The 19,185-nt window shown below is 38.8% G+C and overlaps 1 protein-coding gene across 1 annotated transcript in view; it reads right to left on the reverse strand.

The window, feature by feature from the left end:
• Positions 1-19,185, reverse strand: part of LOC122801697 (prolylcarboxypeptidase) — a 755,483-nt gene that overhangs the window by 501,004 nt on the left and 235,294 nt on the right. The window contains exon 2 of the mRNA XM_044071210.1: positions 17,548-17,688. Within this exon, the coding sequence (XP_043927145.1) occupies positions 17,548-17,688 (141 nt within the window). The remainder of the gene's footprint in view (positions 1-17,547; positions 17,689-19,185) is intronic.

Below are 19,185 nucleotides of genomic sequence, written 5' to 3' on the forward strand. Positions count from 1 at the left end.
AGTCCATTTGGCAATCAAAAATATATATAAATATATACATATACACTTTGCATGTAAAAAAATCTATTTGTATTTTTATAACCTATTGTTAAAGATCACTTTCGTCCTTCTAGACTTCTTCAGGTCTGTGTACAAGAACGCCAAAAACTATCTACAAAAATATTATAGTATAATTAGTTAGTATTGTTATTGCACATCATTTTGAATAAAGTGGAAAAAAAGAGAACAAGAATAAGAAAAAATAATAAAAAAAAATGTATAATGATGGAAACAAAATATACACAAATTAAAATTGATTTAACATGGTACTTAAAACCAACAATGTGGCAATTTTCTAAGTTCCAGTACACTTTTAATTGAACAGTAGTAGTTTAGTCCAGGCTTCCTAAAAGAGTTCAGCTTTAATTGCCACGAGTTCATGTTTCTCCAGAATATTCGGGATGTCTCTTTCAAGATCACCCATGTCAATGCGATCCAGGATCTGGAACTTAAACCTGTGTGTCTTTTCTGAAGAGAAACGTGTTTGGCTAGTGCATTATTTTTACATCCAGAGCGAATTTCTGACAGAAAACATGAAATTCTATGCTTAAGTTTATTTACAGTCTTGCCCACATAGAATGCATCACATTCGTTGCACTGTGCCTTGTAAATTACTTTTTTTTTATCTTAATGATTTTCTTTAAATAAGGGCAATAAAAACTATCACCTTGCTGTATAAATATACAAAATGTACATTTAGCTTCACATCTTTTAGTGTTTCTCTCATATGGTCTAGGATTAAATTCAACAAAACTTCTAATGTTCCTGGCCTTCCCATAAACAAAGGATAGGGCTTCACCTAAGATGTTAATCAGAAAAGGGTTTCCTGTGACAATGGTCCAGTTTTCTTCAATAACATTTTTGATACTGTGATAATCCAAAGTGTATGTCAGGATGCAGCTATTTTTGCATTTGTTATTCTCTGTGGAATTTCTTAACATTCTCCAACTGGGGAGGTTAAGTGAAGGTTCTTTAGTCCTTTTCAGTTCTATAATGGGTTACAGGATATGTTTTAACATCCGACTTTCATAGCCTCCCACTAGAAAATCATTCTCTAAGTTGTTCAGGTTTCTCAAAAATGGTTCCATCTCTGTGGTAATTATAGCTAAATCTAGAGCCCTGGGACTTCACTACATTATACTTCTTTTTTGTAGGATGTAGACTTTTACTGTAGAGTAATAAGTTAACCCTCATTGGTATTCTGAATAGATCAGTGGTGATTCTGTTATTGTTGGTGTCCTTGGAAATCTGCATATCTAAGAAAGTGGTTGAAGTATAGCTATGGAAAGAGGTAAACTTCAGGAAGGGGGTTGTTTGACTGAGGTAAGTGATAAAATCTCCAAGCTTCAAGGTGTCACCTTCCCACGCAATAAAGATGCCATCAATAAAACGTAAATAGCATGTGATATGCTGCATGTAGTCTGTGTTGTTTAAAACAAAGTCCTCCTCCCACTTGCCCAGGGCTATGTTAGCTATGCTGGGAGCCATGGCAGCCCCTATTGCTATACCAGTTTTTTGTTTGTAGTGTTTGCCACAGAAAGTAAAGAAATTAAAGTCCAGTACATGATTAATGAGCTTGTTTAACTTTTGCAGTTGTGCCTGTGTACCTTGATTACTGTTATACAGTAATTGTGAGGGAGCACTGTGTAGGATTCCACATCAATAGTTAATAAAATACTGTCAGCTTCCACTGTAATGTTTTTTTATTTTCCTCAAAAAATCCATTGAATCTCTTATGTATGACTTATTCTTTTCTGCTAACGGTTTCAGCAAGTAATCAAGGTAAATGGCTGTGGCTTCAGTAAGGGAACCTCCACTTGCTACCACCAGTCTATAAGGTGGGTCTTCTCTGTTCTTGTGTGGCTTTGATATTCCAAAAAAGTAAGGTAAATGTGGACATGGGCTCCATAAGATTTTCAGTAATAAGTTTTTCTTCCTGTAATGTGTTGAGATTAGTGTTCCATAAATCATATGCTCTTTTTATGTCATCCATAGTAAATAACTCATAAAATCTGTTATCCTCCAGCATGTTCTCTATCTTTTGGTTGTAGCTAGTGGTATCAGTCACAAGTATACCTCCTCCCTTGTCTGCCTTCATTACACACCTGGATTTATCATTGCCTAGCTCGATCAATGCTTTTCTTTCTCCCTGTGTTAAGTTATAAAGTTTTTTCTTAGGAGGTTTTTTAAGTAGTTTCCTGATATCCATCTCACATTTCACTTGAAAGCAGCTAATGCCTGATGTATTGGTGGACAATAGCTGCTAGGCCTTTTTATAGTTTCATCAATAGGCTTATTTTCAATGTCATTAATTTTGCCATGAAACTGTACCCTTAAGTTGAGCTTCCTAACAAACATTTTAAGGTCCATCAGTACCCGAGCAACCTCACTCCTGCAGCTTGGTACAAAAGTAAGTCTACTGGACAACACACTTTTTCATCTTCAATCAGTGCTTTAACAGAGTGTTTCCAGATAAGTGGAGCACCTGTTATTGTTGTTATTGTGCCTGTTGTTGTGGCTGGTTCCTCCATCTGAGCCTGGGACTTGGGTTGTAGTCAGGGTTCCAATCGGGATTGCTCAGGTATTGTATTTCCCTCACCCCTATCCACTGTTTGGTTCTCCTGTCTCCCTGGGGGTTCATGGATAGAGTCCGAGACCTCTGGAATTCCTCCTCTGCTTTCTGGAATCTTACTAGGTTGTAGTAGTATTCCTCACTGTGGCTGTGGTAGGGGGAACCTGGTAAGAGAGACAGGCTCTGGGGCTGTGGTGGTCGTCGTTCTTGTTCTGGTACTAGTGCTGGCTTGTGCTGTCGATATTAGTCTTCCTGAAAAAAATGGTCTCTGTGAAGGTGCTGGTGCTCTTGGTAGCTGGATTGTCTGTGGTCCCGGTTGTCCTGTAATTCATCCTGTGGAACTCTGTCGGTTCTGGTTGCCTCTGTGGCTTATGTTCCTGTCCTGATCCTTCTGTGATGTCAAAGGCTTCTGAGGAGTGCTGATAGCTAGAGAGGATTGGGATGGTGGGGAATGAGATGGGGGGGGGGGCAGCCTCCTGTTGGTCCTGTATTGTGCAATGCATGATAACACAAATTTTGTTATTCTAGCAGCTTTCTAAACTTATAAGAGCAACATTTACAATCAGTCCCTATTTTGGGACCTTTGCCCCTCATTATTTAGGGCTTTTTCCACATTTCTTGAGCTAAGAGGTTAAGAGGTAAAATGGAGGGCAGAGAAAATATGAGGAAAATAATGTACATTCTGCAAAACAAAACAAATGTACCTAATTTTCCTTGTATTTCTGAACTGTCTCTCTTGTACTTCTAAATTGTCTGGATTTTATAGTTAAAAAAAAAAAAAAAAGGCAATGGAGATCTTTCAACCTCCACTGCATGCTTTCAACAACACTGATGTACTGTGCAAGCATGGGAATATAAGTCCCACACAAATGCACAGTGCATCAACAAATGCAGAAGAATGAGGAAACAATGCAGAGGAACATTATGGTGCACTTTTACAAAGACATTACTTGAGAAAAGTAAGCAATTTCCTTCTTAAATAATGTCATTGTATAATGGGAATAACCGACTCATGGGTAGTATGGGTATATGAGGATTTACCCAAGTTTGGCTTTATTAAATCACTTGGGCTTTGCCCTCATGATCAAACCATACTATTTTCAGGAAGCCCACTTTTTTGAATGCATATCTGCATTTTACTAGCAATATCCATGCAGACAGAAAGTTAATCTTATAAGAGGACGAACGGTCTAGCTCATTTAATGTTGTATCTTTCGACTTTTCCCAGTTAAGGGTCGCCACAGCGGAACTCCGGTCCGCTAATGATTGGCAGTAGATTTTTACGTACCGAGTTGCCAGCTCTGACGCACAACCTTCAATGAAGGTACGCCCATTCACGCATGTCTCAACACAGAAGACGCTTTAGCTGAGAATCAAACAGGACAACGTCTTACTGTGAGGCGACAATGCTACCGCAGTGGTCTACCGCAACACCACCACCGCAGTGGTCTATCTCATTTAATAACAGATAAAATATTTGAAAATGAGATATATAGATTAAAATGTATGTTAATATCATGTGATTACCCTGTTAAACTCCTTAATGATGCGGCTGAATAGATTAGACACAAAAATGCTGATTTCCATCCAAACATGAGATATATAGATTAAAATGCATGTTAATATAATGTGATTACCCTGTTAAACTACTTAATAATGCAGCCGAAGAGATAAGACTCAAAAAAATTTTGATTTCCAGCCAAATTTAAATAACAGAATTTGTCCTCTTTGGTGAGACATTTTAATGAAAATTTGAATAAAGCTATGAGCTTGCCTTATCCATATTTAGATAAAATGATTTGAGATATTTTAGATAACTGGCAAAAAGCCTTTAATTATACAATTAAGAATAAATTGGGAGATTATCACCAGTTTGTATACAGAAGGAATAGGAATATAAAACAGATTTTAGAGACCAAAAGTACGAGACTTAATGTTAAGCTGGGTAAAATAAAAAATGTAGCTGTTGTGATTTGTTTAGGTATATTTATGATGCCCAATATTAAGATGAGTTACCCCAAGTCTTTGAGATTTCCTGGCTCATTTGACTGCAACGTATCTGGTATTGTCTACACTGCCCTCTGTACTTCATCTGAAAGTTTTTATGTGGGCAAAACTGAAATAGTTTTGAAAGAAAGAATATTTGAGCATCTGTAGGATATTCTGAAAAAAAGTTAAGAACAATGCATTAAGTAAATATGCTATGGAATGTGAGTGTCTTACAATTTTTATTTAATGTTGAAAAAGTGGATAGAACAACCAGAATTTAAGGCTAAGAAACCTTGCTTGAATATGAAGAGCTTATCTGGCAGTTGCTTTTGAATGCAAAACAAAGTCCTGGGTTTAATGAGAATGTTTCAATAGTGAGTGTTCTTAAATTAAGATCTGCTAAATTATAATGTCAATATGTGGGTTGTAAATTACTATTTATTTGTCTTAGTAATAATTCTGTAATAAAAATAAACTTATAATTATTTCTTATATGAATTCCTGGTGTACCACATGAATGTTTTAAGCCATGTGATTTAGCTACAGATCTATATAAAGAATTTGTGTGCACAATTGTTAAGTTGTGAAGAAGTCCGAGTTTGCTTTAAGGATGAAAGTGCTCAGCTTCAACATTAAACCTGTTTTATGCACTGGACTACAGCTGGTTTTGTTGTTTTACTCCTGTCTAAGGAAATTTGAGGAGTTGTAAATACAGGTTTAGTTTTCTGTTTCTTTTTGACAGAAAAGATGAAACCAACAGAGTTATTAATGGCAGCAGCAGCTTCCCCAGGGAGGGGCACAACATTTTGTCAAAACAGGGAATCTTTCCCTGTTCCCCCTGTTACATGCAACAAGACAGGCTTCCCCTTCCCCACTGAGGCAACCCCAACAGCTGCAGAAGATGTGGCTAACCCCCTGTCCATAGTGGCTGTAGGTGTTACACCAGATGGATTTGGGGTAAAAGATAAGTAGTCTGAGATGGAACTAACAGCCATAGCAAAGTCACCCATCAGTGGCTGAGGCAAATTGCTTGTTTGTTTGCTGCAATGGCAAAGGCTGTTAGCTTAACTTTTCCTTTTTGTAGCTGAAAGTGTGGAAAAATACTGAAGTCAACATATTTTGTATTCTGTATTTAAAGGGTTAAGCAGAAAAATGTTCACTGCGTGCAAACTGAAATGTTCTGGAAAATGTTGATCACTGAGGAATGCAGAAGTTAATCTTAAACTGCTGATAAGAAAGTTAAAGGTGCAAGAATAACTGTGGTACTGGCTGGTAATCAAACTATCACTTCTAATGAATGTTCTGTGTGCTACGTGCAGGAGGGTCTATATAAGGAGAACTTAAAGTACAAGTAGCCAGACTGCTGGCATACTACCATCATGTAGCAGGTCTCCATGCATGTAAAATAAAGCTGTTTTACTTGCTTACAAGAACTTGGTGTGATTCTTCCAGAATATGTTAGAAGAGTAAAATCTTCGACATAACTGGCACGTTAGGCGGCTCCTGCAAATCAAACAAAGAGAGGCTGAAAACCTGCAGGTGGAGAGAGATCAGGCTCTCCTCGAATGAAAGACCTCCAACTGAAACAGGTTGAAATTAGAGGCCAGTCACTCTTTCCAGATTCAATCCGTGAGGTGGCAGCGAAACAGGGCGGAGGAATCACAAAGGTAAGCAAAACGCTAGTTTTTTGTTGTTTCTGATTGGAATTTTTGTCTAAATTTTAAGGGACTAGTCAAGGGAGAAATTAAATTTTCTCAAAGTATAAGGAGTATATGTGAATAAATTCCATATACAAGAGATCTCAGGAACAGGAATAGTTTCAGAGAAATGGGAACAGGAACCAGTTGCCAAAGGCGACAAAACTGAAGATGAAAAGTTTATGTTTGATTTACACCCAAAGAATGTAAAATATTTAGATAAATGGAAAAAAGATCATGGGTTTAGTGGATGTTTACATAAGTCAGAATGTCAAAATCTAGTAAGATTACTGCGCAAACAGGCAGGAAATAAGACAAGGAATCAAAAGAAGGTGGGGTTTCCCCAGGCACAGAAATGGCTGGAGGAAGCATAAGAGACATAGGGAACAAAAAAAAAAAGGTGTGGTAATTCAAGTGAAAGAGATGTGTACTTTGTTAAAAAGGAAGATAGTAAAACTTCCAAGTGTGTAGAACCAGAATGCAGACTCTCTTAGATAAAATAGAAGAACATTGGAAGCCCAAGGCAGATTGGACTTGCATTAATCAATGCATTCAATCAGATGACGAAACCGACAGTTATCTACATCGTCTCACACAATGTTTTGATGCTCATAGTGGGTTGATTAAGGCAGAAAATCAGAAAATGACTCGCCCTATGAACAGCAATTGAAAAATGCATTCCTAAAGGCCTGCAAGACAGCCATTGGTAACTTTATACAAAAGCATATGATCACACACAGGACAGCATGTCTACAGCCCCTTATGGAGTATGCTAGACATGCTGAGAAATACCTGAAGAAAAAGATAAAAAGCCCAGACTTTTACAGTTAGTAAAGATGGAACTTTAATGTTAGTTCAAGGTTCCAAGAGGGCGTGGCAGGGAAGAGGACGAGGACGGGAGGCATAAGTCATTCTGAGGATTTCAAGGTAGGCAAAAGAGGGGAATGTTTTAAGCGGTAAGAAGGGACATTTCACCAGAGATTGCAGAGGACCGGAGAAACCGATGGTTGCTTCGTGGTACCGCATGACTATATGACGGTCAAAAGACGTAGATGGAGGATATGAGGAAGAAGAAGAAAGTGAGAATGGGGAAGTAGGTACAAGTGAAGATGATGGGTGGGGACAGGAAATGGCAGAAAATGAGGAATATCAAATGGTAAATCTAACAGCACTAGCATCAACTATGCAATTGGAATCCCAACCAGTGATCACATTGCAAGTTGAGGGCCGAGACATAGAATTTCTTTGTGACTCAGGGGCTTCACGAACGTTAGTCAGAAGTACTGCCATATCATCCGATGTTACCTCGGATGAATATGTGCTTGTAAAAGCAGCAAATGGTCGAAGAGCCATTGTCCAAACCTCTGTGGTTTACCGACCCAGAGACGAACCAAACCATACGGTTCCGAGTAATAATTTCAAAAATCTGCCCAGTACATTTACTAGGAAGAGATTTAATGCAAGTGTTCGGCATAGCAGCCGTCCCAACCTCCACTGGGATGGTGGCAAGGAGAATTGAACCGAATAGTGCAATGCTATTAGAGGGGCAGGGAGATCTACATTACTGGTATAGTAATGATTTGATAGAGACAGGCCCCCAGAGTGTAGTGACGGCTCTTACAAATTTGGCATTAAGCAAATACGGCATAACAAATCCAAAGGTGTCAGATCCATTACATTGCACAATGTATTACAGAAGATGTGCCGGACCTGATTTAGAATACAAAAAGAAATTTCTTAGTTTTAAAGTCACCAAACTAGTATTGCATAGCCTTTTTTGGGACACACTAGGTAATTCTGCAGTCACATGTAGCCTTACAAGGGATATGCAGCTGCTGTATAAGAATGAATTAACCACACATATTTCAGTCACGGAGGGTGAAGGAATGTCATGGTACCTCGTGGGTAAGAAAATAACTGAATGGGTAGGATGGACACCAGAACAGTTGGCAGGTAAAGGCGTTCAGGTTCAAAAAATTAACTGGGAGACACAAGCCAGACTGACCGTGCACCTCTGGGAAGCCTGGGACATTATGACTATGTCTCCTTACCCCATGGAAGAATCTCAATTGCAGACAATTCCAAACTCATTATGGTGGTCAGCACGATATCGGACTGATTAGAACAGCAGGACAGGTAAAGATTACACCCAAGTCAGAATTTAGACCTCATAAACGACAGTATCCCTTGAGCAGAAAGGCAGAGGAGGGCATTTTACCAGTAATCACAGCACTTTTGAAAGCTGGAGTATTAATTCTGTGCACAGACTCACCGTAATACCTTATTTCCAGTAAAAACGGATGGGACATGGAGGATGGTACAAGACTTACAGGCAATAAATGCCGCGGTGGTACCTAGTCCCGGATCCGTCTATTCTGCTGAACGATATCCTTCCTATGGATAACTACTTTTCTGTAATTGATATCAGTAATGCCTTTTTCTCTATTCCCTTGCAGGAAGATGGTAGATTTTGGTTTGCATTTACATTTATGGGTAGCGTTATACCTATACCAGGTTATCGCAGGGATACTAAGTCCACCATCTTCTCACAAGAGATGTCCACCAATTTGGCTCAGTTCCAACCCGCCCAAGGGTGCCACCTACTGCTGTGATATCCTCCTGGCGAAGAACTCTGTAAGTCCAAGACTATTCGACTACTACACTTTCTGGCACACGAAGGACATAAGGTAAATAAGTCTAAGTTACAATTTTGTAAATTAAAAGTACATTACCTGGGTTATACTATCTCTGGGAAGGGCAGGCGATTAGATGACAGTAGAAAGAATGCTATTTTACAAACCCCCATGCCAACTACAAAAAAGAAATGATGTCCTTTAGGCATTACGAACTTCTGTCGTAGTTGGATTCCCAACTAGTGCACCCGCTATCAGACTTAATTTTTGCAATACCGATGGCAAAGATTTGCTGCACTGGATAGACAAGGCAGTACAGGCATTCACTAGAATCAAGCAACTGATAGCTGGGTCAGCGACATTGGGGTTTCCAGATTACAGTAAGACCTTTATACAGACTGTAGATTGCAAGTAGGGATTTATGACATCTGTTTTAATGCAAATGTATGGAGATAAGTTAAGACCATTGGCATTTTACTCTAGCAAATTAGACTCAGTAGCACGAGCATTACCACACTGTGTGCAAGCAGTAATTTCAGCTGCTTTGGCGGTACAAGCATCTGCCACATTGGTATTGTTCCATGATCTTACGTTAAAAGTCCCGCACTCTGTAGCAGTCATCCTTCTGCAGGACAAGTTAATATTTCTGTCACCTAGCAGACATTTATCTTGTATGACTACACTGTTATCACAGCCACACATAACAATTGAGAGATGCACTACCTTAAATCCAGTGACATTGCTACCCGTTGCTGAAGGTATGCTTAGATCTCATACATTCTAAAGTTCTACCAAGACCGGATCTTAAAGATCAACCCTTACTACATGCGGACTGGACACTGTTTGTAGATGGGTCAGCATGCAAAACAGAAACAGGCACCACGCAGGTAGGGTATGCAGTTACTACTGCAACTCAGATAATAGAGGCAAGACCACTCCCCGGGAACTTATCCGCTCAAGCAGCGGAACTGATTGCTGTGACAAGGGCATGTCTCCTTTCGGAGGACAGGAATGCCACTATCTATACGGATAGTCAATATGCCTTCTCTACGGTACATGTGTTTGCTCAGCAATGGAAAAACAGGGGGATGGTTACAACCTCGGGGAAAGACATCATGCACAAAGAACTAATCCTTGAATTACTACAAGCCGTCCAATGGCCATGGGATTTGGCCATCTGTAAATGCGCTGCTCATACCCATGCTAAGGACCCGGTATCACTTGGTAATGCCCTAGCAGACAAAGCAGCCAAAGAGGCAGCTATGTCCAGTACCTTTTCACTTGAAACCACACCTACAGAATTACAACCAACAGATAAGTTTGATTTGCAAACCTTACAAGTCATGCAGGAACTTAGCACAGTACAGGAAAAACAACTCTGGACTAGGTATGGTGTTAGACAGAAGAAAGGAATCTATGTGGGACCAGATAATAAATATGTCTTGCCTACTAATCTTTTTAGGTATGCAGCACTAGTTGTGCATGGCCCTTCCCATCTGGGCCCTGCAGCTATGGTTAGAATTATCCACCTTACCTTTTGGACCAAGGGTTTCATTGCATATGCAAAACGTTTTTGTCTATCCTGCATAGTATGTGCTAAATACCACGGGGGAGGGGTCAGAGTTGCTCCGGCATCATTTCCAACACCCCCCTATCCATTTCATACAATATGTATGGACTTCATCGAATTGACCCCGACACAACTAAAGACGTTTGTGTTAGTGATAGTAGATGCATTTACTAAGTGGGTTGAGGCCTTTCCGGTGACACATCCGGATGCTCAAACAGTGGCTAAAATTTTGGTCAATCACATCGTCCTTTGGACTTCCTACACGCATCTACTCTGACAATGGCATGCATTTTGTCAATCAGATCATTTAGAAACTGTCTACAGTTTTCCAAATTGAATTGAAACACCATTGTGCCTACCACCCACAGTCAGCAGGGTTGGTGGAACGCCACAACGGCATTCTAAAAGGCAAGTTAAGAAAACTCATGGCCGAGACACATCAGTCTTGGATTACCTGTCTACCTCTAGCCCTCCTTTCCATGCGGACAACTCCCACCTCAAAAGGAGTCACCCCATTTGAGTTATTGTACGGGAGACCTTATTCCGAGTGGCAAAACTTGTTGCCTGGGTGAGGAGATAGCATGAGGAAAATGCTGACCAATACTAACAGCTGTTTAATGAATGATTGTTTTTCAGGTTCAAGAGACGACAAAATCACGGAAGTCATCGCAACTCCAATGGCAGTTCGGATTAAAGAAAGGTCCTCATGGATCCACCTAACGCATTGTAAAACATTTTAAGTTAGATAAAAAATTGAATTCCCCTGAGGAACAAACAGACAGCAGTAACCATGAAGGACAATAATGAGAATAAGAGAAAATGGTTCTATTGCAAAATTTTATTGTTTATAACTATTGTGATTGTAATATTTCTGTCTTTTAATGAAGCTAGCCATTCAAAAAGAGACAAACACACCAGCTGGCATCCAAACTTTAATACATATCAAGCGATTAAATATGCATATGCATCCTCAATGAATGTCTCAAATTGTTGGGTATGTACTGCAATACCTACTGTACATAGTGGCTTAATGTTAGGGACAGCCCCTCTGGGAACAAATGATACTTGGAATAGTTTGTTGTTTGAAACCACAGAAGTACCACTGAGAGACAAGGTGGCGCTGCCTCTTCTAAACAGAACAGTGTGTTTTCAAAAGATTGGGAAAGTTAGGCTGAGCCAATGTAATTTGGCAATAGTTCATAATTGTACCCTAGAAGGGCAGTGTGAGACCAAGTTTGGAGCTATAAAAAAAGACATCAATGTAAATGATACTAGTTTTGTTGAAAAATGCTGTATGTATATGGCCTGTTATTTAAGGGCTAAAGCCAAATGGGAGTTATGAATTTGCAACCAATATTACCATCAAAACAAATGATTGTTATTTTATTTGTGGTAGGAAAGCATATAAATGGTTACCATATGGCTCGTCAGGAAGTTGTTTTTTGGGATATCTGATACCAGCTATCAGACACGCAAATGCATTGCCTCAAGGTAAAATAATGCACGTTCTCTTAATAAACCTATTAATCCCGTAGGTAACATTGATGCGTCATGGATTTATCACCATGACTTGGCACACGTCAGCAGCAAAGGACTCTCACATATGGACCTAGGTGATGATGTAATTGCTTGGGCTGGTATTTTGCCAGCGTATGGGACAGTAAAATCCATCTGGGAACTGAGAAAACTGTCAAAACTGTTAGAGACTCTGAGTAATGCGACATTTTCAGCGCGAACAGTAGTGTTGCAGAACCGTATGGCGCTCGATTTCACCCTAGCGGTGAAAGGAGGTACGAGTGCTGCTCGGCATGCGATTCAGAGCCATCTTGAAATAATTCAACAAGTTTCTGAACTGACTAAACCTGGTCCAAACCCCTTGACTGACTTTTTCCAAAATCTGTTTGGAAACTGGGGTTCTGTGTTGATGAACATTTTAATTGCTGTATGTGTTGGTGCAATCATATTTTTGCTGCTTGGCTGCTGTTGCATACCATGTATCAAAATGATAATATCAAAGGTTATCTCTGCCAATGCTACAAAAGCATATTTCTCTGATTATGAGAAGGTATACAACGATCTGGGATTGTGTAAAATAAACAATATACAAAATGTTGTAAGGGGGGAAATGTGGAAAAATACTGAAGTCAACATATTTTGTATTCTGTATTTAAAGGGTTAAGCAGAAAAATGTTCACTGCATGCAAACTGAAATGTTCTGGAAAATGTTGATCACTGAGGAATGCAGAAGTTAATCTTAAACTGCTGATAAGAAAGTTAATGGTGCAAGAATAACTGTGGTACTGGCTGGTAAAAACAAGTAATCAAACTATCACTTCTAATGAATGTTCTGTGTGCTGCAGGAGGGTCTATATAAGGAGAACTTAAAGTACAAGTAGCCAGACTGCTGGCATACTACCATCATGTAGCAGGTCTCCATGCATGTAAAATAAAGCTGTTTTACTTGCTTACAAGAACTTGGTGTGATTCTTCCAGAATATGTTAGAAGAGTAAAATCTTTCGACAGAAAGAATGACCAACCATGGAACCAACAGGCTGTTCCACTTTCAAGCTGAAAATGGTGCCCCTTTCCCAAGAAGACAAGCAGCAAATGCTGGTAAAAAAAAAAGTCTTAAAGTAATTTTTTCACAGAAAAAAGCACTTTAAAACATGTTGCCTGTCCCACAAAATAAACACAATTTCTTCACAGAAAAAAATGTTTTTCATTTACTTTTTACAACTTTTAACCTGACAAGAAAAAAATAGTGCTCCCATTTAAAATCACAGTACATTCTCATGACAGCCCATTAAAACAAACTCCTAGCTTTAAAATAACTTTGCTGAAGAGGAAAGTTTCATTAACAAATACAATTATGAAATGGAAGCCCCCCCACCAAGGGGCTGCCCAGCAATGGAACAGCATAAGCTGACCGTGGATCCAAAACCTTAACAGTAAAGCTCTGAAGAGCTTGATCCCCAGAATTGTCCTTTAGTCAGCTCAGCTTGAGCTGCATGATAGTTGGGTGCATAGAAGGTGCCTTGAAGATACAGAAGCTGGACGGCTGTTATATCCTTGGCAGGATATAACCCATATAGCTAAGTCTACTGCAGCAGTGAACAATGCAGTGAACATTTCATCTCTCCCCAAGTGCTCTCTCATCCACTGCTACAAAAATGTATTAATATCTAGATTAGAATATGGTCTACCTTTTCTTGTCTTACACTCTGCACTTAATACCCATGTGCTACAAAACTTCAGAGAACTGCATATATAGATTTATCTCTCAAGCAGTCCCATTACTCCAACATTGTAAATTGCCCAAAAACACTAACTAGCTTTCAATAACTAAAACAGCTACATTTTTCTTAAGCACTCTTAACTTTTAAAATTTTAAAATAGGTTACTGCTCCCTCTCAAATTAAACCTCTGCATACATTATAACTCATACACACACCAACTCATCAAAACTGCATTGAGCTTTTTCCATACTGGGACTGGCAACCTAGAACCACCTAACTACTGAAATCAAAAACAAAAAAAACTATTAGAGGCTTTAAGGAAGCCATTAAAGAACACCTCCATGCAAAATCCCCATGTAACTGCTGCCATGATAACAGTGGGTTAATATTCAGTATGTCTGATTTATAAATTAGTATTCAAATATGTATAAATAGTCAATGCTTGCATATTTGTCTGCACAGAAATTAATCTGTGATATTTGTATGTTAGTTGTTTTTTTTTTTTTTGTCACTACATTTTTGCAAACTGGATTAATCTTGCTCTACAAGCACAGGTCATAGCTAAAAAGGGTCAACAGACCAGATCGCTTACTCGATCATCAAAAATCAATCAATAAATAAATACATAGCTCCAACCTAAATTTTATAATTACTAAAGTAGTGACAACCATTTTAACATATCAAAAAATTCTAGTGAAAACAACTCCCAGCAATAAGCATACAAAATAATTAAGGTAAACAGTCATCTGGCTGTGATTATGCACCCACAATTTCCACTGGTATTGCTGCAGGAAGACTACAAATAGAATAGAACAGAACGCTATTTATAACTGCATCTTGTAGCTTGTTGGAATGTCTGCCACCTAAAGGCAGAGACAGTCCTATTAGCTGTTTTGTATTCAGTTGCCTACCCTGCTTTACTGAAGAGAAAATAATTTAGTAACATGGTGTCTCATCAATGATAAGAAAGGAAGCTATCATTTAAAGCCTAGACCTTTCCCTTAATGTAAACAAATGACAGTCACAAATCCAACAAATGTTACCATCTAGAATTGAGGGTACAAAAAGAAAAAGTTTGTCACAAGACACACAGCATCATCCCATCCCAAAAATATGCTCTGGCATAACATACTTATGAATACACTCTAGGATACATTCACAGACTTTTCAGAGACTGCATCAGCTCTATCATGCTCCTTCCCAATTAAGTTCAGTTATACCATGAAAAGGTTCAGAGTAGATATCCACACTCTCCCTTGTTTGATGTAGACAACCGTAATCAAGTTGATATCTATTGGACATAGTCACTGAAGCATCAAGCTTTTGCTTCACTGCCTCTCTGGTCTACATCCACAAACTACTCACTAAACCCTTAAATGTGCTCTTGTCTTTCTTTTTGTTATCAATGGTTTCTTTGCTGGCAGCTCTAGATGAGGGGCCCAATGACAGACATGATATCTATGCAGATGATCCAGATAGAGCATCCAAGCAGGGTTCTGCTTCAGCTGTATACACAAATAACACAGTCTGCTGAGACCTTTGTACACATTAAGCCAAAGTAAAACCTTTGTCTCTGAAGTACTGGGCTAGTACAATACAGGCTTGCTTTCTACTAAGAAGTGATGCACTATAAACTAAGGCAAAAAGAACAAGTGTCATGGCAACTCCTCAGACTGGTCCCCCCTTTTCTATCTTTGCTAACCACTGATTCATGAACCTTAAAATTAAAAAAAAAAAGTAATAATAAAGTGTCTAGGCTATATCCAGTGTGTGTCTGGCTTTGTTAGTGATTTGAAGGGCTCTCTTGACTACGACTAGGGACTGCCTATGCAGTAGAGCTGTTACCACCCTTTCAGTGAAGGATACTGGGTCCACTTCTTCCGGTCCTTGGAAAGTCTGATGAGATGGAGATGGTTTCTCCTGATCTGGTTCTCAAGCTCATCAACTTTAACTTCTAATTTTTTTTAAAGCACATGTACCTGTCCAGTCTGGGATGTATGAGCAGTAAGTTCCTTCTGTTCTTGTAATGCTGCTTAGTGATGCTCCATGTTCACTGCGATTACTGACAATTACTGCTGTTAAGAATTTCCAGCATTCCTAAAGGACTTAATTTAAGTAAGAGAATCTACTGATGCCCTTGAATTCCGCAGCTCCCATGTATTAGTTTCCACATTAGTGGGATTTCTCACCATGTAGACTTGTTACTGGTCTATCACATCCTCAGAAGTGAAACCTGAATAATTTGAAAATTATCAGACTCAAACACGAAAAGAACAGTTCAGCAAATAGGGAGTCCACTCCAAACCATGTGAACTTGACTGCATGAAAAAAAAATCATTGCCAAAAAAAAAAACAACTAAAACTGGGACATCCCAATACCAAACAAGCATCTCTTCTGTTGTCTATCACTAAGTCTCATTACATGCATGCATAAATTTAGAAAAAAGCATAATTTGGACAAGTATTTTAATTAATGCAAGACATCACAAAGTAATCTCAGAATATCCACCCCTGAAAAAATTCTTTCTAGTGATCACAAGATTCATAGTCCTGAAAAAACGCTGTATGCTTGACACATATAAAAACATAAATATGACTACAAGTGTGACAGTCACAGAAATGATAAAGAAAACAACATACCTGTGGAAGCAAAGTTGTTGTCAATGTATCTTTGGAGAATCAGAGCTCAAACACTTACGAAAACAACATAGTCTACTACTGCCTGCACCCACAGGGTCAGAGCATCAAGTTAGCACACACCAGCAAATCCAGAGAGGCAGATTTAAGGAATACTTGCAGCATTATTTGTGGCAATTTGCATGCATATATAGAAGCAAACTATGAAAGCAAAGTTTACTACAGATATACATGCAAGTCCCATCCACCAGGTTGCTGAATCTACTGAAGCTACGTAGCAAGCTTTAGTACAAAGGCAGAGCATTCCAGTTACGCAGTGTACCAACAAAGGCAGTGTTGTTTACTGTTAAGTGCATTTGTGCAGACAATAAGACTTGGCAATATGCACATGATGGCATCCTGGTGTGCTATAACTTGGTTACAGTTTTACCTAGGAGAGGGCATACTAGTCTGATCTACTGACCAGTGTGTCAGTGCGAACAATGTTGCTTTGCAAAACAGAACGCATAAATTCTGCGGAGGAAGAAATTACAAAAGAAAATACTTGACAAAATTATACATTTCCAAGATTCCCAGAGAAAAGTACAAACTTGGTCTTAAGAGTACATTAAGCATTTATGTCAATTAAACAGTGTCAACATAAAGGAAACAACTCATCTAAAATGTAACAATAATCTATAATAATTATGTATTAGAACCAAGACTTCTGAAAAAAAAAAATAATAATAATCATATCCACTCATCCAAAACAAACTCTTGTTAAATTTGATTTGAACTACTTGAAAGCCGGAGGCAGCAACTGGTACAACAGGATGCTGAGTGGAGCAGGATCATGTGACTGGTCGTGCACAGTGAGCATGCACAATTTTGCTAGTAGAATCACAGTCACTCTAGAGACTGATATCAGAATGATACAGCCAAAAACAAACCAGAGCAAAGAAAACCTGTTGCTGCTTCTTGAAACTCTATGGTCTTTGTAAATACAGACATCACCCCACCCACCTTCTTTAACCGCTGCTAAGCAATACTTGCATAATAAGAAAATGCATCATTCACAGTACCCATCAACAAGTCAAAGACAGACAAGTTCTCAACAAAGCTTTGAAAATAACCCAGATCTGAACACTGAAATAAGACAAAATATTAGCAGCAGAGAAGTCTGTAGCTTATTACCGTGTTATTGCAGAACCATGTTATATCACCTTCGTTGCCAGTGTAAAAGAGTACAACTCCACCTGTTTCACTCCAGTATTTATCTGATACCAAATACCGTTGTTTGAAAGTTGCATCTTCAGCAAATCCAAAATGATCAATCTAAGGAAAACAAAACAACAAAGAATACACTGAATTAACATCATGCATGACCTTTAAAATATGCAAGATTGTTTTATAAAAAACAACTCTGTAATAAAGCTCTAATGTTGCTACTCCACAATGCTAAGCAAATTAATCACACAAATGATATGGGTAGGATTCAGAAACATTTTACATAACACAACAATATATTTTTGTGGTTCATGAATGTACATGGGATGTTGCCCAGTCAATGACAAGGGGTGCACAGATCATTTCCGTTTGGTAACAGCGTGTGAAAAGGGGAAGATAATATATGCAGATGAACAACCAAACATCAAGTGTGGAGATTCAGAAACAGTGAGGATCCAATTTCTGAAAGCAGGAAATGTAAATAATGGAAAATAAAGTACTAGTATGCATAACAGTAATGTCCAGCAAGTCTGTTTCATTTGAACAAAAGTTAATTTTATTTCAGGAAATGGATGGACCTATCCCACAGATGCAATTTGAGGCAATGTATGCAATGGCGAGTCTAGCTTACTTTTCATGGCCTAAATGATCAGCAAATCATCAATCACTACCAAGTACAACACACGTAAGTGAGGACCATCTGTGTTAATGCCAGCAAGATGTGACAGCTCAAGGAATTTATACCTTTGGACACAAAGATGTGTGTTGCTTTCAATATTACGGCCACAGGGAGTTTCCACTGTCCAAATGGGGATATACTGGGGTCCTCCCTGTCATCTGCCTCATGGAAACTGAATATCATTTATGCACGGATTCAGCAACTGGAAAACCATATCTCATTTCACATGATGCTGCGGGTGAGAGCCACATTCATATGTGGCTTGTATAGCATTGCTTTTCTCCACTCACTCCAGGATATCAACGACTGCACATGTTGCATTTATAGCACCACCTGATCCTAGCAGAAATATTTACATTAATGGGAAGGGCCTCTATTCTTTGAAATTCAAGGAAGTCAGCATTGGAGAAGACTTTATAATGAACAAGTTTGTTTATTATGCTGGTAGCATCCATGACTTCAGTATATAACACATGAAGTGTAACTTCAACCTCTGCTTTCAGAAGGGAAATTTTGTAGAGGAGCTTATAATACATAAGTGCAAGAATCATATTGCTTACCAACACATACATCTGTATAACAGATACATACTAACCAGCCTTAAAAAAACTGTGTATTGCAGATGATGCAGGATACCCCTCTCCTCTTAAGCCATGTCTGATAACATTACTGTAACATATCCTAAACTTAGCCGAATATCATTACAGTGGTGCCTATGGCCAGATCCACGCTGTTGCTGAACATGTACTTGGGCTCTCCCTAATGAATACTGTATGTACTACTCAAGGTCTACTTCAGATGCCTTGGAAAGGGCACTGTCATGCTCAACTGATAAGGTTAATCTTTTCTGTATGTACCGTAATGCACAATATGATATTAAGGAAGTAGGTTATTCATACCCTGGCAGGACATCCAGCACCACAACC

This window comes from Protopterus annectens, chromosome 5.part0 (assembly GCF_019279795.1).
Source record: "Protopterus annectens isolate FY-2018-M chromosome 5.part0, PAN1.0, whole genome shotgun sequence".
NCBI classification, from domain to species: Eukaryota; Metazoa; Chordata; order Ceratodontiformes; family Protopteridae; genus Protopterus; species Protopterus annectens.